General features: G+C 40.3%; 3 protein-coding genes across 3 annotated transcripts in view; 1 reads left to right on the plus strand and 2 right to left on the minus strand.

The window, feature by feature from the left end:
• Positions 1-387: 387 nt before the first annotated feature.
• Positions 388-8,234, minus strand: LOC143300527 (transcription and mRNA export factor ENY2). Its single transcript, XM_076614266.1, has 5 exons — positions 8,195-8,234; positions 5,212-5,292; positions 3,278-3,348; positions 2,848-2,922; positions 388-2,025 (listed from the first exon to the last, which is right to left on the minus strand). The coding sequence occupies exons 1-5, from the start codon at positions 8,200-8,202 to the stop codon at positions 1,949-1,951; spliced, it is 312 nt and encodes a 103-aa protein (XP_076470381.1). The 5' UTR covers positions 8,203-8,234; the 3' UTR covers positions 388-1,948.
• Positions 8,235-8,342: 108 nt separating this feature from the next.
• Positions 8,343-12,583, plus strand: LOC143300224 (protein preY, mitochondrial-like). Its single transcript, XM_076613801.1, has 3 exons — positions 8,343-8,465; positions 9,044-9,236; positions 11,774-12,583. The coding sequence occupies exons 1-3, from the start codon at positions 8,432-8,434 to the stop codon at positions 11,913-11,915; spliced, it is 369 nt and encodes a 122-aa protein (XP_076469916.1). The 5' UTR covers positions 8,343-8,431; the 3' UTR covers positions 11,916-12,583.
• A 3,201-nt stretch (positions 12,584-15,784) lies between these two features.
• Positions 15,785-27,012, minus strand: part of LOC143300223 (putative tubulin polyglutamylase TTLL9) — a 32,100-nt gene continuing 20,872 nt past the window's right edge. Inside the window, exons 12-14 of the mRNA XM_076613799.1 lie at positions 25,922-26,035; positions 20,071-20,195; positions 15,785-18,524 (exon numbers count right to left, since the gene is read on the minus strand). Of these exons, the coding sequence (XP_076469914.1) occupies positions 18,451-18,524; positions 20,071-20,195; positions 25,922-26,035 (313 nt within the window). The 3' untranslated portion in view covers positions 15,785-18,450. The remainder of the gene's footprint in view (positions 18,525-20,070; positions 20,196-25,921; positions 26,036-27,012) is intronic.

Here is a 27,012-nt window from a genome sequence, read left to right on the forward strand (position 1 = left end):
GTGGTTGTGATGATGGTGGTGGGGGTGGTGGTGGTGGAGGTGGTTGTGATGGCAATGGCTGTGGTGATGGCAGTGGTTGTGATGGACATGACACGACATGACACGAAACACATACATACACACGCACGCACGCACACACTCCCGCTCACGGATACACACTAGGGTCTGAGTGCATAATTATGTGCGTGCGTGTTTATCATATATGTAATGTTATATGTAAATATGGAGGTCGAGGGCAGGAAGAGGGGAGATAATCAGTGAATGGGAGGTCCATGTCATGTCCAGGCATGGGAACCTATTGATATAAAATCTCCTGTGCTCTTGACACAATCTGGGTTTGTTCCCTTTGGTTGGAAATGTTGGACTCCATTTTTCAACAAATCATACTGAATGTTGTGTGTATCTTTATTTCAAAAATATAAGCAGCAAATAAAAGTCAATTTTAATAAAATGAAGCGCATTATACTCCCTTCCAGTGTTTGGAAGACAATATCTTCAAAATCCTGGAGAAAAAAGATTCCCTCATCAAAATGTTCACTAAGAAACACGTGTGTGTAACTGCTGTAAGAGACGGAGGCCCCAATACTGTATGCCCTACCGTGGGAGAAAAATGCTGACATGTTTCATTAGACAACCAGAAGTCTGAATGCAAAGCAGAGTGTAAAAATAAATAAATGAAAATACTATTATTGATAATAAATTATCAATTAAAAAAAATAATAATAAAATAACAGAATTTTGAATGCCATGGTAAGTGAGAGTGAAAAATGAAATGAAAAAAAAAAATCAATTTTGAAGTTAAATACAAATTAAGCTATATTCTGGCTGTGTGGTGCAAGTACCTATAATGATCACCATAAGCACAAATAATCAGATTTTTGGTTAACAAATGAAATTTTATAAACATTGTCATCTTTTCTAAGATGTGGAGAATGATGGAGGGAAAAAAAGATGAACTCAAGAATGAAGATACAGTTTGTATGAAAAGCAACAGAATGTACTACTGCCAGAGTAAATGATCAATTTAAAGATATATACAAGCAATATCCAAGTTCTTTTCTTTCCAACCATTGCGTTTGGATACAATATACCATGTATCTCATGTGGATTTATGAGACTGAAGGCAAGAAACTAAATGTAAAAACTGTTTTGCTTGGAGCCTGGGGACAGCTTTGCTTTTAACAACACAATCATGTCAATTGTCATCGAATGACGATTATATGCTCACACATACACACACAGAAACACACACACACAAAAAAAAACACCTCCATTCTGACAGTTACAATGGCATGGGGACAGTATGCAGCCATTGACGACTCACCATGATCGTTCACTGCCTCTCCCGACATTCTAGCACAGTCAAGCAATGAACATACACTGCTCATCAATGTTTACACATATACTATCACTCCAATTATGCCACACCTCAGCCGCAAGAAGATTGAAGCTCCTTAAATTTTGTTCATAATTTTGTTTCATTATTTAAGATCCTTAAACTAGAGGAAATAATATCTATTTGACTGATCATACATGTCTGAATGCCAACTCAGTAACTGATAAATCCAACAGAATGTTTTGTTTTGTTTTTTTTAGAAAAGTGGATTATTCATTTTTGCGGACCAATCTATCCCCACTTTTGCAGAGTGTGACGCAATAATATATATATATATATGTATGTATGTATGTATGTATATACGCTAGCTGTGCACATGTTGCAAGATGTGTGATTTTGTCTTACTTCAGAATGAAATGAAGCGACCCCCCTCTTTTTTTTTTTTTTTCAAGCAATACCTAAACAGCAACACTGCACATTTCACAGATTCCAAAATGGGAGCACACACATGGAAGCAAATTCTTTCCAGTTCTGACTGCAGACATGCCCCTGAATGGTGAACACTCCAGAGAGTGTGTGTAAGTCAAACAGTAACGCAGAGGTGGTGACTCGTTAAATGTTGGACTGCTGGGCCAGGAAGGTTCGAATCCGCTGCAAGAGCTCCTTCTTCACGGAATCAGGCACCAATGCTGGGTAAAACACACACACACACAAAAACAACAAACATGTAAAACAGTAATCAGCAAAATTAAGTAATGCAAATAAAATGATGTGAGAAAAAAGGGTTTGCTTCCTGCAAGTGTTCATCATGTTTTGTGACAACAGTTTCATCAAAATATCTACAGACAAAAGGAAACAAACGTCAAGGCACTAAAAAGGTGATAGTCACAACAGTTAAAGCGTTGGGCTCTAAACCACAGTTTGATGTCTGCTATCAACACCTGGAAGATTAAGGATGGAGATTTTTCCAGCCTCTTCAGATCAACTTTTGTTAACCTGCTTGTGCCTTTGTGCACTTTGTGTGTATCAAGCAAAGCAAACGATATTTTAGGAAGATGCAGTCCCCTCCAGAAAAGAAACCAAGGAATGTACAACTCTGGTTCACAATATGGCATTCATTCAATGCCTCTTTCTTTTAAAGATGGGCTTAGAATCTGTGGAAACTAGTAATCACTGGCTAGCCGCAAGTATTAACTCAATAATACAGCAAAACAAAACACCTGACATGATCCAGTTAAATGTGGACAAAAACAAAAACAAAAAACAAAAATTAATGGTCTTTGTCAATTAAAAATATCCAATCCATTCACTAATGTAAATCAAAACTTTAATACATATAAAAAGTGCTTCTGAAAAAATACACTTCAACATCCATCCCACAATAAAAACTGTTCTTCCCACAACAAAAATTGTCCAGTAGATATGTTTAATTTTTTCTCAGCATTAAAACACACACACACACACACACAAAACAAACAAAAAAAACCCCTCCTCTCCCTCCAATGACTAACCTCGTCCCTTGGGAGTGATTTCTGCCACCAGGTCATCCACTGTAATGTGCTCCAGCCCTTTGTTCTGCACGATCTCTGTGGACAATCAAAATGCACGGGATATTATTTCATTCACATGGCTGTCTTCTATCATTCATGTGACATCAAGAACACCCTCACCCCAAAAAATATTTGTTGGTAGAGGGAGTTAACAATACAAACCAAATAAAAACATACCATCTACTATATGTCAACAGAGTAAAAAAAACAAAAAACAACACACACACACACATACAAACAACAACCAAAAAACAACCTTTCATTCTTTTACAAACTTATCCAAAATATTGATATTTCACTCCTCTTCTCTGTTCTCACTGTCACTTCAAATCTGATCTTAAAAACAAATAACTAATTCTTTTTTTTCCTTTTTTTTTAAAGACAGACTGACCTTTGCACTGAGTTTTCAACTGGTCCCTCCATCCGCACTCAATCAATCGTGTTCTCAACAGCTCCTTCAGTCTGCAAACAAATACATGTACATATTCTTTTTTCATGCTGTGTTCAGTGTTGGCTGTACAGACTGCACTTCAATAAATAATTAACACTAATAACAGTGACTTGGAAAAAACCCATCAGCATCATAAAACCTAAGCGACTTACTAACTCAGACAACATCTTTGCCAGAATGTGTGGAGCTCAAGTCAGAGCTCTGCTACATCAAGTCAGACAGGAACATTTTTTAAAAGAATCTAGTCATATATCATTGTACAGGAACAAAAAATCTTCATGACTGCCTTGCCCTCCACCCTAAAAGCAGTTGAATAAACTAAAACTAGTAATCTATTTTAAGCTTTTTTCCCCCCAAAAGAAGTGTTTTCCTGACACTGCACTGTTTGTTGGGCCATTTTACTTGGAAGTCACGTTCATAATCATAAGATCAGGCAGACCACCCAAGGTCTTATTCTGTCTGATTCTTCCATTACTGAAAGAATAGGTTGAAGACTACATTGTGCTACAAAACTATTACTGGTATCCTTTTAAAGTCATTTTTAAGTAATGTTTAAAAATGTGAAAACATTGCAGATTGAAGCACTTAATACTAAATGGTTAAAAAACAAAAATTAAAAAAGGAACCAGGTGGATTTAAATTAGAAACTTAGAATCTGTGGAGTGTGTAAGGTTGTCTACAGTCCTACACAGCATGCATGCATGTAACATACTGTTGTTGTATTAACTGTTTTGATATTGCATGCCTGTGCATATCAGTATGTGAAACAAAAAAATGTCAGCATATCACACACACATCTAATACATGAAACAGCAACTTTTTCACAAGAAGACAATTCAAACTGTAGTACATCAATTCTAAACACAAATGTTCATTTCAGCTTAAGCAAATCCAGTATAATAGATTGATACACATTTCAATGCATAATAAAATTGTGATGGGTCAACAAGTTATTATTTCTTTAAATTTAACGATCTTTTTTTCTGCCCCATCATTGCACCATTTCAGTGGCATTACTCCTACGCTGTTCATTTAGATTCCCCCAAACACGGCCACACCCGGGCTCGTCCGTCACAGTTCCAGCGTCAGCAATCCGTAGGGAACCATCGATGTTAGGTCGACAGGAGGCCACACAGCAGGAGACCCTGTACTGCTGCTGAGTCACTTCGGTGGTGTTCAGTGGTGCCTGTTCTGATTCAATGTACTTAGGACACCACCTACTATGCCCCCTACTAACGATAATAATGGCTTAGTCGCGGAGCCAGACTGAGTGAGTGTCCCTCCCAGAGTGGAGACCACCACTACGTCCCTCCAGCAACAGCCTCCCATGAATCTGCCAACACTGAAGACACTGACAGAACTCACCCCAAGCACAGAAGTGGAGGGGTATCGAAACTGAGGTCACCATGAGAGCAGAGCATGAAAGGCCACAGACTTTGAGACTGTTTTGTTTATATTGATGATGATGAAGGAGGAGGACGATGACGATGTTGCTATGGAGGTCCATTTTTGTTTGGGACTGCGTGACAACACTGTACTCTACACTTCCTGTCATAATGATATCCCAGCATTAACCAGGCCCGAGAGATACAGACACTTGCAGTGTTGATCTAGTAATTAGAGCAACACACCCAAAGATGTATCCTTGAAGTAGATGACACTCGACTGTGTGGTCCCAGTCTCCCCATTTAAGCCCACAGCACACTCAACTCTGGGTAGGAGCTGGCCAAAGGCCAAAAAACCCACCTCCACTGGGATTTGAACCCACGTCCTCCCAGCCGTAAGTCCACGATGCTAACCACTTTGCCACGGCGGCTGGTGAATTTTTTTTCTTGCTTTTTTTTTTTAAAGGAGAAAAAAAGTTTAGAACAAACCTTTCTCTTTCTCCTGTCTCCACCAACTTTTGGTTGATTGTGGCACGCATCTGGGCATCTTTAATCTTTCTTTCTTGAAGGCTGAAAAATATAAATAGCAATAAACAAGTTGCAAAAAGGATAATATTTATCATTAAATTCAAGGATAATAAAATCAATACACCAGTTTCACAACTGACTAACAAATTTCACCTGTTCGGTGCATGTAACTTTTTATAATATTCAGAATAAGATGTCAGTTGATGTCCTCAGCAAAGTACTGCCATAGTGCTTGTAGTTATAATCAAGATGTGTCTACTCACATCCTGCATCTATTCTGATTTTTCCTTCTTCGGAATTCTGCTCAATGAACATTAACACTAACAGACTCTGAGCACATAGTTTGATGTGTCTCGATTATAAAAAATTCTATCTAAATCAGCATATGTCAGACTGATGCTTTCTTCTCCGGTTTTTTTTTTTTTTTTTTTTTTTTTTTTTTTTTATAAATAACTGGACCATGTGAAGCGTGCATGAAAAGGTGGTTGGCTCATATGCAAAGGTGTTGGAAACTTTGTCCAGCAAAGGCAGTGGTCCTAATTAGCAGATTTACACAATTTAGCAAGCTAATGATTATAGATACTTAAAAGTTATAACAATCGAGATGTATCTCTCTAGTCTGAAAATTTGTTCAAACACAAAGGTAGATGACAACAATAATGAAACCAACAGCTTATTCTTCGCCTGTGTTCTTTCCATTCAGTTTCATTTCGAAGACGGAAAACTTGAAAATTTGTTTAAATTTCATTGTAATATATATATATATATATATATATATATATATATACATACATATATATATATATATATATATATATACACACACTTTGCATTTCTTCCCCTCTTGAACGACTTAAAGAAGGCCAGTCAAAGAGTGGAGAGGAAGAAATGTTGAGTATATATTATAATGTTATTAACCAATTTACAACTTTTTCCATCTCAATATTCTTAACCTTATCAACGGAAAAGTTTCCAGTGCGCATCCGACCTCCCCTCAAAGTGACAGAATAGTCAACATGATGTCACATCAATGGATTGGGAGAAGAAATAATGTGGATATACTGCCATCACCATATATATCCTTCTACCTTTAAGGCAAAATGACTTTGAATAAGACAATCCACAATCCATCGTTATAATTCATGTGACTACTTTCTTTTGCAAGCTTAGTTACTCTTCTTCGGACCCTCTCAATAGCAACTGACTGGTGCTTGAGATACATGGGCACCACAATAGTTTCCTTCATGATTTATCTAATGGTCTTAGTGACGTCACACCAGAACTTTGAAAATTTTACAAGTGTACAAGTACCAAGCTTATGTTCCTTTATCCAAACTTTTTGCGGACTGTGAACATGGCTTTCGAAATAAAAGATCCTGCATGACCCAACTGATTCAAGTAATGGACAACTTAACTACACTTACTGATGACAGAAAATCAATAGATATAGTGTATTTAGACTTCTGTAAAGCTTTTGACTCAGTACCGCATAAAAGACTACTGATCAAATTGAAAAATTATGGAACTGATGGACCCCTCCTTGACTGGATTAAAGACTTCCTGACTGACCGAAGACAGAGAGTGAGAGTGGGGTCAGCATACTCTTCGGACAAACCAGTTTTAAGTGGTATACCATATTCATCAATGACTTACCGGATGTGATATAGAGTACATGGAAAATTTTTGCTGACGATACGAAGATTTACGGGGACTCAAACAATTACAAAAGGGACCTTGATAATGTGCAAGACTGGTCGCATAAATGGAACTTGTATTTCAATGTCCAAAAATGTAAAGTACTGCATATAGGCAAGAAAAAAACCCCAAACTGACTACACAATGAAAATGGGTGATTCAAATGAAATGATTCAAAAATGCTCAGAAGAAAAAGACCTTGGTGTCACCTTCGACTGCGATCTTAGTTTTGACCGACACATACAGAAAGCGATTAGTAAAGCTAACCAAATGACAGGGTTGATAAGACGATCTTTCTCCTTTATTGATAAAGACATGTTCCTGAAACTATACAAAGCGCTTATCAGACCACACGTTGAGTACAGTAATGTTATCTGGTACCCATTGCTTAAAAGACAATCTTCGTCGGCAGAAAAGGTACAGAGAAGAGCGACTAAGATATTGCCAGAATGCAGAAACATGACTTATGATGAAAGACTAAGATACCTTAGGTTACCATCTCTAAATGCCAGAAGGGTGAGAGGAGACCTGATCCAAGCATACAAAATATTTCACCAAGTGGACAACATTGATTTCGACTCTCTATTTCAGTTGAGTAAATCTGACATCACAAGAGGCAATGCTGGCAAATTGTTTGTTCCGTTTTCTAACACTAACCTGAGGAAACATTCATTTGCTGTCAGAGTGGTTGGCAAATGGAATTCTCTTCCAACTAACATTAAACTTACTAACACTCTTAATAGCTTTAAGAGCCTCCTTGATGCAGATGCAAATTTTAAAGATATAGAATATGACTTTGATAACTGAGACTCTTCTCATACCAATCTATATGAAATTCTATATAGATCTATGTAACTTTAACACGCTGCGCTAAACACCTTGAAAAATACTGGCAAATCAATTGACGGTCACAAGAAAGCCGCGAGGCTATATAAGTTCCTACCTACCTACCTACCATAAACTGCAGCTTTCACATAATAAATAAAACAATAAAATCAAGAGAATAAAATTTTAAAAAGCTAGTGACACTGACAGACTTTTTTTTAAACCGTCAAACCTACCATTAAGAATAGCGGATTACGAGCTTATCATTTATCCGTCTCTTATCGGGGATATAAACACTAAACTTCTACAAAAGAGGGCGTGCGTGACAAAAAAATCGTCGAAATTTAGGTTTTGATACACCAAATGTCAAAATAACAACAAAAGGATAGCTTCAGTATGCGATACCAAACATTCTCCCACTTACTCCGCCATGTTGTTTCATGCGTTACTGCGATTTAAGGGAGCCCTCAGTGTGATATTCACATTTTAAATCAATTCGGTGAATTCAGACTATCTTGCCACTTTTGGCATTCATAAGGCATTATATGATATTCCACACAATTCAGTACTTCTTGATCAAGTAATGTGTCAATAGTTGATAGTAAATAACTAAAAATTGTATGTGTTAAATCAAATATCGATTTCTCCCCAAGTATGCAACATGGCGTTGAAAGGCACCCTCCTCATCAGGGCAGGTTGAACATTTTTTATGATTACCTCTTTATCTTTCTTGTCATAAGTAAATGACCAACCTCGTCAGTCTCAAGGGAATTGGAAATGTTTCAGAATTGTACCTCTACGTCAACTGGCTAATGGTCACAAAATGATGTTCTGTTACTTTACTAATGCTTTAAGTGTACGTGGAGAAAGATAGTTTCAGTTTCAGTTTCTCAAATAGGTGTCGCACTCACAGCGTTCAGACAAATACACTACACGGTATACATATAAGCATGCACACACTCACACAAGCACGCACACGCACACACACACACACACACACACACACACTATCATGAGCATGTCAATATGATCACATTATTATAGTACACCACATCGGCACAAGTGTTTTTGCTCACAAGTGTTTTTGTCTCTGTGTGTGCATGTCTCTGTGTGTGTGTGTGTGTGTGTGTGAGAGAGAGAGAGAGAGAGACATGTGTGTTAGTGTGAGTATGGAATTCTTTATGTTTATCACACACACACACACACACACACATAGATATAATTTCGATTTTTGTATGATATATTGTATAATGTGTATTGTTATTATGTCAAGGTCAACTGGCAGCACTGTGGACCAGAGCCCAGCAGAGCTACACACTGACAGCTCACAACTTGTGCAGAACAGTAGCACCAGCCTCACAGACCAGACAGTCCTCGCAGGACACAACAGCATCACAGGACAACAACACCTTTAATGAGAAAACTTTAGAACACTTGGTCTGTCCTCTGTCAAAAAAAGAACTCAGGTATTGATTGACTGATTAATTGATAGATATATTGATACATTTATAACACATATCCTTATTGAGAGATCAAGTTCTAATAATAATAATGGTAATTATATAGCGCTGAATCTTATGCAGAGACAAATCTAAGTGCTTTCGCACCAGTCATTCACACGCATGCATAACTCTAAAAGTAAAACTGGAGAAACTGAAGACGAGGAAGAGGCAGGGAAGAGAGGCTATTTTGGGAAGCGGTGGGTTTTAAGGCCAGACTTGAAAAAGCTGAGTGCGGAGACTTGATGAAGCGAAAGAGGAAGCTCATTCCAATTGCAAGGTCCAGAGACAGAGAAAGAACGGCGGACAACAGTCGAGTGTTTGAATCTGGGTATGCGTAAACAGAGTGGATCTGAAGCCCATCATAGAGAGCGAGTTTGAGTGTAGAGGTGAAGGCAGTCACAGAGATAGGAAGGGGCAGATTTGTGAATACATTTATGACATAGAGTGCTGATCTTGTACTTTATTCTGTGTGAGACAGGGAGCCAGTGGAGATGTTGCAAAAGAGGAGTGATGTGCTCAGATCTTTTCTTTCTGAGGATGAGTTGGGTGGCAGAGTTTTGTATGTGCAGAAGGGACTGAATGGATGAAGCAGGCAAACCAGACAATAGAGAGTTACCGTAGTCAAGGCGAGAGAGAATGACTCAATGAGAGAAACGACAAGTCTAGATGTTGCGTTGGTGGACAGATATTTCCGAATGGAACTGATGTGCCGCAATTGACAGTAGCAGGATTGACATGTCTGATTGATACATTTTTGCATGGACAGTGTGTTGTCAAGGACAACACCAAGGTGCCTGACTGAACTGGAAAGAGGGATGGATGTACTGCCAAGTTTGATTGTGTCAGTTGTGATCGAAGAGAGTTTTTGTTTAGTTCCTGTGATGATTGCTTCAGTTTTGTTCGCATTCAGTTGTAACTTATTTAGAGTCATCCAGATTTGAATGTCCAGGAAGCAGTTGGATGTTTCTTGCAAGAGCGACGACAATTTTTCAGGATTATCACTCTTCTGGAGCTGAGTGTCATCAGCATAAAAATGATGACTGACATTATGGCGGTTGATAATTTCAGCGAGAGGAGCAGCGTACAGTGTGAAGAGCACTGGGCCTAAAACAGATCCATGTGGGACTCCATGTTCGATTTTAACAGGTTCAGACTGGAAATTATCAACAATGACAGACTGGAATCGATCATTGAGATAAGATTTGAACCATTTTAGAACAGTGCCATTGATAAATGTAAAATGAAGATGGGAAAGAAGGACTGAATGGTCTGTTGTGTCAAAGGCGGCTGACAAGTCGAGAAGAGTGAGAAGGGAAATATGTCCTGAATCAGACGCTAGCAGTAGATTATTCAGGATGTTGAGGAGAGTGGTTTCGGTGCTGTGGTCAGCACGATGGGCAGACTGAAATGGGTGGATGAGATTGTTGAAACGAAGATGGTTGTTGAGCTGCTTCAGGACAGCTTTTTCAAGGAATCTGGACAGGAATGGAAGATTTGAAACTGGTTGATAGTTTTTCAAAATGTTTGCGTCAAGGTTGGATTTCTTCAGAAGAGGCCGGATGATTGCAGTTTTGAAAGTGGATGGAAACGTTCCAGTGAGAAGGGATGAGTTGACAATATAAACGCTTTACAGACACAGCAGGCTGCCAAACTGGGGTAGAGCCAACTGAGAGCTGCCTCTAGGTGCTTGTTATTCATTTCTTGTGTCATCCAGTCAGGCTTCACACACACACACACACACATACACATACATACACACACATATTAATAACAAAAATGATTATTGGTATTTATTAAATATTATCCTTTTTTCCTCTTAGCACAGTGGCTGATAGTGCCAGCAATTAGCATTGATTTATATTGACTTTTTTTTTTTATTATAATTTGTATGTTTTGAGAATGCAGATTGCCTCCTGATTCTGTCTTAGTTATTGATTGTACACATAAACTTGAATCGGAACATCCACCTCTGTCTGCAAATTTTTTTTTAATTTTATTTTTACTAACTTTATCTTGCTTCTCACAAAATCTCCTTTGGCAAATCAAGACCAAGAATCTCACTAACCAAAGCTCAAAAAGTCCACAGGAATCTGTGATTGATACAATGTAAGGTTGCCGGTGGCTCACACTTCAGAGTAGACTCTCCCCTGCGACTGGAATCTGGATTGCTTTTGTGGTGTTGAGTGACGCCACGTCTGATTAACTAGACTCACTGAACACCTCTTCAGGATTAGAGATTGCCACCACATCCCTCCCAACAACAATCCCCATGAATCTGTTCACTTGGAAGACATGGACACAAATGTGTTTTTTTGGGTTTTTTTTTTTCAGTTCAGAAGATGACACAAAGAAGAAATGTAACAAGTTTGTTGTTGTTGGATTTTTTCTGTTTGTTTCTGTTTACTTAGTTGTTTAAAAAATATATTAAAGTGTTAAGCTTTTTCAGCCTTGGACTTAATAATTACTGGCTTCATTTTTTTACCTTTTATTTTTTCCCCCAGGTATGATAAAGACAACAATGAACTGGTGTGTGATGAAATTGGAGTTGCCTACCCCATTGTCAACGGAATTCCAAACATGGTGCCTCAAGATGCTCGCATGCTGAAAAACTCGACTGGTTCCACTGAGCGCACAGAAAGCTGACATCTTTGATTGTATAGCTGTTTTTTCTGATATTGTGTGAAACATTATTTGATTAGTCATAATGGTGATTAACAGTAAAATGTGCATTTGTGAAGGGAGTGATTTGATTTTGGCTGTGTTGTTCCTTTTTGGTACTTGTGTGAAATGCTAATGTACTGTAAACTCTTGATTTCAAAAGTTGCAAAACAACTAGATTTTTACAGTTGCAAAAGGCCAAGGAAGGGTTGAGGGGGGGTATATTTTTTATGGTGGTATTGTAGAATCAAAGTCTGTTGCTTCTGGAGGTTGAACTTCCTGTTGTGCGGGACATTAGGGAGCAAAACTTTCACGCAGCATTAGCTTCTGCAACTTATTTAAGCTGACACATAGCTGACTAACCTGCACCAACTACAGCCACCACCACTGAACAGTCAGAGAAAGGAATGAGCAACATGAGATGAGGAAGTGACCTTAAGGCTCTGGAATGAGCGCCAGTGGACAGGGATGACCAGGATTGCCAACCTCTCCCTGTAGTTTTTAAACTTGGCTGAGCTTATGGCCTGGGGGCACCAGCTGCCATGGTGAAGTGGTTAGTGTCATGGACAGACGGCTGGGAAGACTCGGGTTCAAATCCCTGTGGATGTGGGTTTTTTGGTAGGTGGCTGGTTCCTACCCAGAATTGAGTGTGCTTTGGGGAGACTGGGACCACACAGTCGAATATCATCCACTTCATGAATACCTCTTTGGATGTGTTGCTCTAATTTCCTGATCAACACTGCAGGTGTCTGTATTCCTTGGGCCTGTTTGATGCTGGGATACCATTATGACTGGAAGCGTAGAGTAAACATAGTCCCAAACCTAAATGGACCTCCATAGCATCATCAAAATCATCATCAGCATTGTCCTCCTCCTCCTTCATCAATAAAACATTTGTTTGAAAAGATGGCCTGGGGGCAGTGCTAATTTCCTTCCATGGCTGCCCACTTGTACTGTTAGGTGCACGAGTCTGAGTCATCTCTGTCCAGCAGTCTGTGTCAAGATGGGAGACTAGGTGGTTGTTTGAGTCTTCAGCTGCTCTCTTTGCTGGGGAACATTCCGGCACTGTGGGTCACGCAAGGCACCAGTGGAGCATGAAGTGTGGCTGCCCAGTGACCCCGAGGACGTTCAGTTTCCTCTAGTCAGCCATCTTGACTGCAGCCTTAAAATGCTTCTGACAACTGCTATGAAGAACAGGTCAGCCACTGCTGTGATGAAGAAATTTGACAACTGTGTCAGTTATAAAATTAATGCTTTTAACAGTATGATGCAACCCATTCAGTCCTGGACAGTTCACAGCCTGGCAGACTTCCATGCCGCATGGATGAGGAAAACAATGCAGCAATACTGTTTTTCCTGTTACTTGTGGACACATTGGGAAATACTGTAGCTGTTAGTTCCTTCTCCTTGTGGTTTATGCATACATAGGAATGTGAACACCGTTTTAATGAGGTGACCACAGCAATGGTGGGGTTCAGGACTCAGTGAGTTCAGGACACAAGGCAACACATTGTTAGACTCATCTCTGTCCAGAGCAGGACACGGTGAGTTCAGGACAGAAACGAACACATTGCTGGACTCATCTCTGTCCAGAGCAGAACTCGGTGACTTGAGGACACAAACCAACACATTGCTAGACTCATCTCTGTCCAGAGCAGGACTCAGTGACTTGAGGACACAAACCAACACATTGTTGGACTCATCTCTGTCCAGAGCAGGACTCGGTGAATTCAGGACACAAGCCAACACATTGTTAGACTCATCTCTGTCCAGAGCAGGACTCGGTGACTTGAGGACACAAACCAACACATTGCTAGACTCATCTCTGTCCAGAGCAGGACTCAGTGACTTGAGGACACAAGCCAACACATTGGTAGACTCATCTCTGTCCAGAGCAGGACTCGGTGAGTTCAGGACACAAACCAACACATTGTTAGACTCATCTCTGTCCAGAGCAGGACTCGGTGAATTCAGGACACAAACCAGCACATTGTTAGACTCATCTCTGTTCAGAGCAGGACTCGGTGAGTTCTGGACACAAACCAACACATTGTTAGACTCATCTCTGTCCAGAGCAGGACTCGGTGACTTCAGGACACAAGCCAACACATTGTTAGACTCATCTCTGTCCAGAGCAGGACTCGGTGAGTTCAGGACACAAGCCAACACATTGTTAGACTCATCTCTGTCCAGAGCAGGACTCGGTGACTTCAGGACACAAACCAACACATTGGTAGACTCATCTCTGTCCAGAAAAAAAATATTTTGTGTCAGAATGGGAAAATTGTTACTTTATGGAGTTTTAATTTTCAAAGATGATGTAAAAGGGATTGTTTTTTCGGGTAATATTGCACTTCAGAACAAGAAGTGGTGGGTAAGAAAGATGTAGTTAAAACTGTTGTCCCAGGCATTTCTACTTACTGATCAACCAGTGACAGTGGCAGAGGGAAAAGATATCAGGTTGATTCTTTGAACCTGTGATGAAGTGGCTCTTGTGAGTAGTGTGTCATTGTGTGATTGCAGTTTGCTCGTCCTGACAGGAAGAAATTATATGATAATTTGATGCTTCACTTTTTGTTTGTGTTCTTTGTAATTTGTTAACTTTTGAATGCTGTCTGTGTATGAATGTGTGTTTGTTTTCACAAACATTTTTTTCTAACATACTTTAAATTCTTTTAATACACAGACACATTTTCCTTATAGACAAATTTTTGATCCTAAGTTGTTCTGTATTGATACATAGAAATTTAAATGATGTGATCGAGATATGACTGACAGTAATAAAAACGGTATATTATATTCAGCTTGATTCCTGACAGAGCACATGGCTTGCACTCACAGTTGTATACATGAACTTGTCCACTTGTGCCTTTGATGAACTTTTAACATTGGCAATGTCTCAGGTACTGCAAATGGAAGAGGAGCTTGTTGTGGCATAAATAATAAATAACTTTTTCCAGTCATCTTCCTTATGAAGACATTGTGACATGAGGTCAGAGACCCATGGTGAAGGCCATAATGATACAATGAGAAAAGTTTTGTGGGAATGATACAGCTCATATTTTGCACCTAGTCCTCATTAGACTTGCAACAATGTATTGCTGTTTTTGGTTTTGGTTTTCATGCTTTTTTGTTTGGTTGTATGCTTTCTTCCTGTGTTAAATTCCTATGTTGGCAAGTTGGCATTTGACACATGGACACCAAAGCTCTGGAACATAAATCTCCAAATAACGTCTGAATAACTGACACATTTAGGTGAGTAGAGAAACTGAGGTTACATGTGAAGCATGCACTTATTGATCATAAAATGAAACCATGGCAACAAAAGGGTTGCCCCTGGTAATATTTTCTAGAAAAAAAAAAGTACACAACAAATACACTTGTAGAAAGGAAAAAGAAAACCCAAAAAGTGGCAACATGTTACATCCTGAAATGGGACACAAAGAAATCTGTTGTGACAAAAGAAACCTGTTGTTACAAAAAGTGATCAACACAGTCATACAGCACACAACACACAGACACTTGTTTAAAAGTATTACAACTTGTTTCTGTTTATACACAAATGTATATATGTTTTAATGAGGAAGTCAAAGGTTTATTAAAAAAACAACAACAAAAAAAAAAACCAATAGTATAAATGGTTTCAAATACATCCAAAATGCAATATGTATTGTTGAGCATCATTTTCATGAAATATCTATAAACATTTCTGTCAGACTAAACTGTGTAACTTTTAATTCAAACATATAACCAGTTACATGGCATCATATATGTGTCTATTGTGAGTGTGTATGTTTGTATACATATAAATTAAAAAAATACAGGTGAGTGATAAACAAGCATGGAATGTTTACTTTACATAGAAGAACACTAAACTCAATGTTTCTCAACATATATATATATATATATATAAAACAACATCTAATAATCATGACTTAAGTAAGGCAAGATATGCATCCAATGTAAAAACTGAAAACATCAAAAGCTAAAAGATAATTTGACAATCAATGAAATCATGTTTTCCTACGTGAACACTTAAGTTTTTGTCTTTTTGACAGCAAATCTTTTTAGACACCATAAATACAGACACACATAAAATTCACTGTTCATCTTATTTTGATAGTGAAAGCATCGAATCAGAATTAGTTCTGTTAATGATATACAGTATTAAAAAAAAAAAAAAAAAAATCTATATTTCATAGACATATATATGCTGTCATAAAAAATCAAATAAAAACATACTGATTTAATCATGCTGTTTTTAAACATGTAAAAATGTATCTTTCCAAAAAATATGATCTTGCTGTCTCAAAGGAATACAAATGCAGATCTATATAACAAGCGATAAATGCCATCAGTGTACATAAACTTCCTACCTTCCAAAAGAGGTACCACAAATTGAGCATGGCAGAGAAGTCTAAACATTCAACTTGAGTATTCAGATACAACACTATTTCCAGTTTAAAAAAAGAAAGGAAAAAAAAAAGGAATGAAATCTCACTATACTTTTGGGGCGGAAGGGAGTTTGGATTCAAAGATTAAGTTGCTTTTCTAGTTTTGGTGGCAAACATACATTTTAGTAATAAAATAAATAAATGAATAAAAAGTTACACTTCGAAACCGTAATAAAAAATAAATAAATAAAAAAAAAGTCTGCACAGGTCCACATGTGTAACCCAAAGACGTGTAATTAAATATGCTTTTTATATAAAAACTATGGTTGTTTTTTTTACTACAAATCTAAATTTTGTTGACACAAAACATGTCTGGAAAGACAACAATTGTAAACAATTATAACAGGCTGTTAATCAAAAACTTTTTTTCGTTGTCTTTCTTGATGCAACACAGTGCAGAGTGAACACACACACACACACACACACACACACACACACTCACACACACACCTACACACACACACACATGCACACTCACACACACACACACGTGCGCACACTCACACATACACAAACGCACACACACACACACATCAAGATGTATTTGTTCATACACTGGAGATCAACACACTACAACCACATGGAATTAGATCAAAAGCTGACATAATTATGACTGTGGTGGAACAGGGAGGTGACATTTTGACTTCTGCACATTTTAACCATATTTACTGTAAATTTATTGCTAAAACGTTTGCCAGTGTTTTGATTGTCAAGTTTTTGTACATACAACTGTGTATACCTGTAAGTTTAACTGCTCTTCTCTGCTCACTACCTAGCACAACATAGAACCAAATCTACACCCCATGGTGTCACCACACACACACTCCTCTCTTTCTTTCTTGTATTCTTCTCTCATTTTCTGTCTTCTCACCTTCTATGGTAACTTTGTAAATGGAATTTCAATTTCAGTTTGGCTGTTTGCCCACTCAGGGCCATATTCACTTCAGTGTCAAGAGAATGTGACACGCGTGAGTGCAACATATGATAATATAACACTGTTAATAATCACATCTTTAGATGTAGTACACTCAGCACAGCATAGCACACAAATAATTTATATCATGGATTAAATGTATTCCACATGCTACAACACAACACTCCATCATGGCATAAACAGCTGAATAATCATCAAACAGCTCTCAAATCCTATAAACAATGCTTTAACCTTCTTCGTTACTATGCTTTGACATGTTCTGTGGGTGAAAAAACAACAACATTTTGCACTGCGGCATATATTATCAGTATCCCTTCCCATGTTTCATGGGTTAAAAGAGACCCTTAGTTGTTTTGTTTTTTTAACAGATTAAAGCAAGTCATTTTTCTACCCAGACTTGTGTCAGCTAAAGGGTGGTTCCTCACATGTTTTACAGGTTGACTGTCAGAACTTTGAAGTCTGAAAGACCACACTGATCAACAAGCATAAGCTCACCATCCCTTTAACTGCCTGGAAAAGAAAATCAACAATGTTAACCTACTGAACAAAATCGCTGTTTGGTGACTTCTGAACAACACATCTTGTCTTAAAATGAACATCACATTACGTGGACACACGTAACATGCACATCACAAACCCATAAGAAAAGAAAAGAAAAGAGCAGATCTAATGAAGCTAAGAACATTAAATTGAATTCAATAAACTACAGCTGTAACCTTCATCACCACAGCATCATGTGATGTCAAGCAAGTACTCATTTCACACATTTGTTTTCACAGAAAAAAGATTCTGAAATCATTCCATGCATTACCCACAAAAACCCCAAGAAAGATATGGGACTGAAAGAATTAGACTCCAGAAAGAAGTTTTGTAAACCTTAGAAGGTGTTTCTGGGTCTTTTCTACCCCAGAAGGAAAGCTAGAGTTCAAATGCAGAAAAGAAGTCCTCAACAGTCAGTGACTTGAATAAGTGACAAGTCCTTCTGCCTTTACACAACAGCCATGGTTGAATTGCAACTCACTATACAAAAACCTGAACGTAGGATTGGAGGTATGTTCAAGCTGCCTGCGTTTCTCAATGCAGTTTAGTCAGGGGCACAGTTCACAGCATGGCGACGAGAAAGCTGAATGTCTCAGGTTGTTTTATTTGCCGTGGTGTTGTTGCCATACATGTCGCGCAACTGCTGAAGACGTTCATTCTTGCATCCTGAAATCAGCAAGAAAATCACCATATTTTATTAACTGAAGTGCGTTTTTGATCATAACTGAATTACTTGTCACAACAGATTTCTCTGTGAAATTTGGGGTGCTATCCGTTGGGAAAGTGCATCATTACAGTGCAGCGCCACCCATCTATATCTATCTATCTATCTATCTATCTATCTATATATATTCATTTTTTAAATTCTATGAGGCCCATCCTCATTAATGTGAGTTGTTTGTGTCAATGTGCGTTGTTTGTGTTAATGTGAGTTGTTTGTGTGAATGTGAGTTGTTTGTGGGCCATTTCTATTAGGATTCATTGGAAGGTTTCTTTTATTTTCACAGCCATCAACACCATTCTTCAGGGTTCAGGGACTGATCTCAATATTATTCGGTTTCATGACAGTGTTTTGATAGACTTTGACCATGCATATGGCACACTGGATTACAAAAAATGCAAAGGGCATGGGTCAGAGCTGAGGAAAAACTTAACCAGATAATTAGTTCATAAAATAAAGTTTAAGGCAATCTTGACTTATGTTTCTGCAAAATTTATTCCAGCAATTCTCACAAGCTGGAGCAGATGCTGTAAAGGATGAGTTCATAACATTTTTTTTTCCTGAATTTGAGAAAGTTAAAAAAAAATTTTTAAAATCTATCAGCAACAACAGTCTGATATCTTTTAGTTTCATCTTAATTTGCCTTTTATGTGTCAGAATATGTAGAAAAGAAATAGAATGAATCTGACAGCAATCTTCACAGATCAGCTTACCTCAATAGTAAAGTTCCTTTTAACAATCAATCATTTAGTTGGGGTCTGTTTTGTTTTGCTGTGCTGTGCTGTGATCTGTGTGTGTGTGTGTGTGTGTGTGTGTGTGTGTGTTTGAACAAGTATATGTGTATCTGAGTGCAAGTATGTTGTGTTCTTTTCTTCTTTTGCCATTTAAAATAACTCATGTTCACCCACCAGAACCATACATGACTACTCTCAGTTGTGCAACTAATGGAAATATCTTTTTCCATTCACTTGATTACAATACTCCACAGCTCTTCATAATTACACTGTTTCTAAACTGGAAAAATGAAAGAAACAAAGATGCACCTATTTGAATTCAACCTCTTCTTATATGTGCCGGTGAGTGTGTGTTTGTTTCGGTCGTTTTTTGCCATTGTTTTTGTGTATGTGTGTGTGTGTGTGTGCATGTGTGTGTGTGTGTGTGTCTGTGTTGTTAAGATGTTGTGAGGAAGGGTGTGGGAAAAGAATGATGGCCTGATTTATTTAAAGTTGTAGTGTTTGAGTGTTTGGTTCAATGTCTGTGCATGGAAGTTATCATTTTAGGGTTTTCATGCATGTTTTACATATCAGTAGTTGGTTGTTGTTTTTTTAGATTGCACAACAAAAGTGAGCAAGGTTTCCATGGAAAGGTGCATATAAATCAAATAACTGACATTTAATTATCATTAAACTATCATCGCAATGATTTAACAGCAAACCTGTTAACACTGCAACATCACCCCAAGCGATGCTGATGGACACACCATGTACCTACCCAGGAAAGAGTTGGGGGTGGAGACGGTGGGTATCCCGGTCTCCAGGGTGGTGTCCTCCAACAAAACTATCCCATCATCCCACAGCAGGTCCCAGCCGCCCACACGCTTTTCCCGACCCTGAAGTCTGATAAGGCATGAGGTGTGGGTATTACCCTGAAGTCTGACAAGGCATGAGGTGTGGGTATTACCCTGAAGTCTGACAAGGCATGAGGTGTAGGATTTAGCCTGAAGCCTGATAAGGCATGAGGTGTGGGTATTACCCTGAAGTCTGATAAGGCATGAGGTGTGGGTATTACCCTGAAGTCTGATAAGGCATGAGGTGTGGGTATTACCCTGAACTCTGATAAGACATGAGGTGTGGGTATTACCCTGAAGTCTGATAAGGCATGAGGCTGTGGGTATTACCCTGAAGGTGATTACTGTGTAGTATACATAGATAAGACAGAAGCTATATGTATTCGCCTGAAGGTATTTATCATGTAGTACATGCAAATAAGACAGAATTAAATAAGCTGTAAGTAGGTAATTATTGTGTAGTGCATGCAGATAAGACAGAAGCTGTATACATTAACCAAAAGGTAATTATTGTGTAGTCCAAGCAGATAAGACAGAAGCTGTATACATTAACCAAAAGGTAATTATTGTGTAGTGCATGCAGATAGGACAGAAGCTGTATACATTAGCCAAAAGGTAATTATTGTGTGGTGCATGCAGATAGGACAGAAGCTGTATTTATCAATATGAAGGTATTTATCATGTAGTATTTGCAGATAAGACAGAATTTAAATGAGCTGTAAATATTAGCCTGAGAGTAATTATTGTGTATTACATGTGGATAAGACAGAGGCTGTATGTACTAACCTGAAGGTCAGGGGCATAGCCCTTGCTACTGGTACCATGCAACCCAGTACTACCTGCCGCATTTGAAGTCTCCCAACGACAGACCAGGCGGAGGAGGAAACCTTTCCCAACAGCTGTGAAGGTGGAAGAGGATGACCAAATGACAGGGGGAAAGTCCTCCTAGGAGACGGAACTCCGAAGAAAAAACCTGCACCTGCTGAGGCCGTTCTACATGTGGCAGTATCTGCACCTGTGGGACTGTGAGCGTCGGTAGGCGAGAGAGTGGGGAAGGGACTGCACAACTCCTCTTCACTAAAAAAGTCAGCTGTGCTGGTCAGGCAACCAGGCTAATGTCGGAATGATGAGCTAGCCCTTCAACACCCAGCTTTCCCAAGCCCTGTGGCGATGGAGAAGTGGTAACAGGGACAGGCAGAGGATGCTGCTGGCAGTTCCTAGTCACGACTCTGCACGCAGGTGGCTGTGGGGTGATGATCATTCGCCGTAGACTGGGGCAGATGCGGCACCCATATTCTCCCACAGCGTCAGAGCAGCCCTTTTTAGGGACAGCACTGCTCTCCCCACACAGGGAAATGGAGATAAAAGGATCCCTAAACAAAGCCTACCTCACCTAGTACCTAGTAGGAAACTGCACCTACTTGGACAACCAACAGTAGCGGTTGAAAACAGAAGAAAAGAACCAGGAGTCATGCCCTGACTCTGGGTGCCTGGAATGTTCACACCCTTTTGGACAGAGACAACAGACCAGAAAGGCGCACAGTGCTCATTGCTAGAATGCTTGATCGCTACCAGGTGGACATAGCAGCCCTGAGCGAAACCAGGTTTGCCAGTGAAATCCAGCTGGGGGAAGTTGTAGGGGGATACACCTTCTACTGCATTGGGAAGCCAGATGGCACCCCAAGAACCTCAGGCATGGGCTTTGCCATACAAACCAAACTTGCATGACAGCTTGACAGCATTCCACGTGGGATAAACGATAGACAAATGACCCTGCGTTTGAAGCTGTCCGAGGATCGCTTCTCCACAGTCATCAGCTGCTATGCCCCAATGATGACCAACCCTGATGACATCAAAGAAGCTTTCTACAAGGACCTGCACCATTTCAGCAGTAGACAGAAAGGACAGGCTGATCATCCTTGGGGATTTCAATGCCCGTGTCGGCATGGACTTCTCCTCATGGCCAAAAGTCCTAGGACAGCACAGCACTGGCAAGTGCAACTCCAACGGGCTGCTTTTGCTCTCACTCTGCGCGCAGCATGGACTGGACTGACCATCACCAACACCCTCTTCCAACAAGCGGACAGTACAAGAACACATGGATGCACCCCTGCTCCAAGCAGTGGCATATGCTGCACTAAGTGGTGGTCCGGCAGAGGGACAGAGGTGATGTTTCCATTACACACTGCATGAGAGGAGCAGTCTGTTGGTCGGACCATTGCCTGGTACGCAGCAAGATGAACATCAGACTTGCACGCAAGCTCCAACCAGTCAGGCAGAAACCCCCTAGGAAGCTGAACATCCACCGCCTCCCTATCACCAAGGACGTGCTGCAACAGCAAATCCAAGCAGCTCTCCAAGAAATTCCTGCATCGACTGATGTAGAAGAGGTATGGAGCACCTTTAGAGATGCTGTGTACACAGCAGCAGCTGACACACTTGGCTTTGTACAGAGGTTTGACGAGAACGACTCTGGAATCTCCAAGCTCCTGAGCACACTGCACATACAGCATCAGGATCACATTTCCAATAAAGACTGCCAGAGGAAGGAGAACCAGTTCTTGCAAACCAAGCAACTCGTACAGAAGAGGCTGCATGAGATGAAGAACACCTGGTGGGAGAGAAAGTCCGAAGAGCTTCAGTCCGCTGCTGATGCTCACGATATGAAGACCTACCATGATGGTCTCTGAGCTGTGTATGGGCCGAGAGTCACAGGATCAACCCCTGTCCGAGCCTTGGACCAGACCACCCTCCTGACAGACAAGAAAGACATCCTTGCCCACTGGGCAGAGCACTTCAACACCCTCCTCAACAGGGACTCGTCCGTATCTGACGAGGTAATTGCAGCCCTCCCACAGCTACCAGTCAATGACTTGCTAGCTGCCCCTCCCACCAAGACCGAGACCCGGAAGGCCCTGAAGCTGACGTCAGGAAAAGCACCAGGAACGGATGGAATCCAGGCTGACATCCACAAGTATGGAGACGAGGTGCTGACAGACAAGTTGACCACCCTGTTTCAGTCTATCTGGGAGAGAGGGGAGGTCCCCCAGGATTTCAAGGATGCTTCAATTGTCCACATTTACAAACAGAAGGGAGATAAAACATCCTGCAATAACCACAGTGGAATCTCTCTCCTCTGCATTGTTGGCAAGATCTTCGCACGCATCATACTGAACAGACTGGTTGACCATGTCTCCAACACAGTCATCCCTGAAGCACAGTGCGGCTTCCACTCAGGCAGGGGAACATGTGACATGGTGTTTGCCGTATGCCAGATGCAAGAAAAGTGCCGTAAGCAGAACAAGGAGCTCCACATGGTCTTTGTAGACCTAACTAAAGCCTTTGACACAGTGAACCGTGGAAGATCCTCCTAAAGTTCGGCTGCCCAGAGAGCCTAATCCAGCCGACTGCGTCATTCCAGGATGGTATGCAGGTGAGAGTACAGGAAAATACTGACATGTCGGATCCGTTCCCTGTGGTCAATGGAGTGAAGCAGGGCTGCGTCCTGGCACCCACACTGTTCGCCATTCTCTTCTCTGCCATGCTGATTGGTGCCTTCCAAGACTGTGACCGGGGCATCTACATTCAGTTTCGCACAGATGGCAAACTTTTCAACTTGCAGCGACTCCACGCCAGGTCCAGGGTGTTTGAGGCACTGTTGAGAGTTTCTCTTTGCTGATGACTGCGCGCTTGCTGCACACACCCATGAGGACATGCAGTTCATTATGGACAGGTTCTCAACCTCCTGCAGGCGCTTTGGACTCACCATCAGCCTCAGCAAGACCGAGTCCATGTACCAACCAGCTAGCTCACAGAACGCCAGTGCCTCCCCCCCACCTGCAATCAAGATCAATGACACAGAGATCAAGTCAGTTGACAAGTTTTGCTTCCTGGGCAGCACCCTATGCAGCAACGGAGCCCTTGATGCAGAAGTGATGCTGTGCATCACCAAGGCCAGCTCCGCCTTTGGCAGACTCAACAACAGGCTGTGGAACAACAAAGGCATCAGGCTCAGCACCAAATCAAAACCTACAGAGCTGTTGTGCTGACCACCTTGTTGTACTGCTGTGAAACATGGACGATGTATTGCTGTCACATTCAACAACTTGAGCAGTTTCACCAGAGATGCCTACGAAAAATCCTCGGCATAAAGTGGCAAGACAGGGTCTCCAACCTCCAGGTACTAGAGAGGAGCGGCCTGCCCAGTGTTGAAAGCCTGCTGATCCAGTGCCAGCTACGCTGGACAGGACACGTTGTCTGCATGACAGACAGCAGGATCCTGAAGATGCTATTGTATGGCCAGCTGAGGGAAGGCCACCGCGAACTTGGAAGACCCTGCAAGCGTTTCAAGGACACCTTGAAGACAAACCTCAAAGCCTGTGACATAGAAACTGATGCGACTGCCCTCGCTGGAGGATGCTGTGCTCTAGTGGCATAAAGACGTTTGAAAACAAGAGAACGCTGGCCATCAAGGAGAAATGTGAGCAAAGGAAGCAGGGCTCAACTTCTGGAGACGTTTTCCCTTGCAACACCTGTGGGAAGTGCTGTGCATCCAGAATCGGCCTCTTCTCCCATATGAGGACACACACCGACAGATAAGCCTGCCTGCCTACTCATCTGTTGGTCCAACAGTAGACTCTATCAAATGTACGTAAGTCTGATGCTGTATGCATTAGCCTGAAGGTAATTATTGTGTTGTACATGCAGATAAGACAGACGATGTATATTAGCCTGAAGGTAATTATTGTGAAGTTCTTGCGGTGACCCCTACAACCTTGGAGGGTTATTGCCAAGAGCAGTAAACAGTAACCAGTAAGTAATCGTTATGTTGTCTCAAAGGTCTTCCATCTTATATGCAAATTAAATATCCAAGTCAGAAACACCATTCGTTCCCTTTCCTAACATGCATGCAGGTATTGTTTTTTAGGCCTATTTTGTAGTCTTTGTCCAGTACATGCATGCAGGTATTGTTTTTTAGGCCTATTTTGTTGTCTTTGTCCAGTACATGCTTGCAGGTATTGTTTTTTAGGCCTATTTTGTAGTCTTTGTCCAGTACATGCATGCAGGTATTGTTTTTTAGGCCTATTTTGTAGTCTTTGTCCAGTACATGCTTGCAGGTATTGTTTTTTAGGCCTATTTTGTAGTCTTTGTCCAGTACATGCTTGCAGGTATTGTTTTTTAGGCCTATTTTGTTGTCTTTGTCCAATCACATTTTCTGTCTGTCTGAATCAGTAGTTTGTGTGACTCATGGAAATAATTCGTGGTCTGTGATTATTTCAATTGCTGTTATTATCATTATTTTCGTTAATGTAAGCTTTTGGAAAGGTTTGTTACCACTTGTCTGCATATATATATATACAGAGAGAGAGAGAGAGAGAGAGAGAGAGAGAGAGAGAGAGAAAGGGAAGAGGAGGGGGAGGCAGGGGTGGGGAGGGGGGGCAGGGAAGAGAGAGAGAAAGATACATAGAAATTGTGTATATATGTATATATGAATATATCTGTATGCTTGTACACATGCATACATATACACACACATGCACATGCCTACACACACACACACACACACACACATACACACATACACACGCACGCACGCACACACACACACACACACACACACACGCACGCACACACACACACACACACACACACACACACACACACACACACACACACACACAAACACACACAAACACACACACCCCACTACCACCACCACCAACCACCTGAACCGATGCCACCCAACAAACTGCAGCAAGGACATAACTTCCCGACCTGTTTTCCAAATCCACAACGTTCAGCACATCATGTAGGAGCCCAGACTTCAGATCATAATCTTCCTTTCCACTGGACGTCAGTGATGGCGAGGCGTTGATTTCAATCAGCCAGCTGTGGTCAATAACACACACAAATATTCAGCCATCAAAAAAAAAGGAAAAAGAAAAAAAAAACAAAGTCATATTCTACAGACAATAAGATGCTGAAAAAAAGTTTCAGTTTCAAGGAGCACCAATGCATGTAAACTGTTCCACATGTGCTACATCTGACCAAAGAATTTTTAAAAAAAAAGAGGGAGGGGGAGGAGGGAAGGAGGTGGGGGAAGCAGATGACTGACCTGGGAGTAGACCCAGCATGTTGGTCACTACTCAGAGCTTGATAAATATAATAAAAAAAAAAGGAGAGATACATGTAATACACAGATGGAACAAGACCCAGCATGTTGGTCACGGCTCCAGAGCTTGATAAATATAAAAAAGGAGAGATACATGTAATACACAGATGGTCATGACTTCAGAGCTTGATAAATAAAAAAAAAAGGAGAGATATATGTAATACACAGATGGAACAAGACCCAGCATGTTGGTCACGACCCCAGAGCTTGATAAATATATATAAAAAAAGGAGAGATACATGTAATACACAGATGGAACAAGACCCAGCATGTTGGTCACGGCTCCAGAGCTTGATAAATATAAAAAAAGGAGAGATATATGTAATACACAGATGGAACAATGGGATACAAGAAGTTCAATGATAAGATATCTGTAAAAAAAAAAAAAAAAAAGATTCTTTAATATGTTTGACACATGCATAGCTTGAGCAACAGATTAATATGAACTGGCAAGTGTCACGAGTCTGATAAAAGCATATATGAAAAAAAAAAGATAAAAAAAATGTTTTAGAACTGCTCTCATGGTGCAAGTTATGGTTCAAGCAGACTTTCTGTTACTGTGATTTAAAATCTAACTGTTGACACACAAAACATGCTATAGCTTAAAAAAAAATGCCTGGATCCCCTAAAAAAAAAACAAAAAATATCAATGTCTATACATTTCTTCATCTTCCACATTCATGGGCTATAACTC

Source organism: Babylonia areolata, chromosome 26 (assembly GCF_041734735.1).
Source record: "Babylonia areolata isolate BAREFJ2019XMU chromosome 26, ASM4173473v1, whole genome shotgun sequence".
Lineage (NCBI taxonomy): Eukaryota > Metazoa > Mollusca > Gastropoda > Neogastropoda > Buccinidae > Babylonia > Babylonia areolata.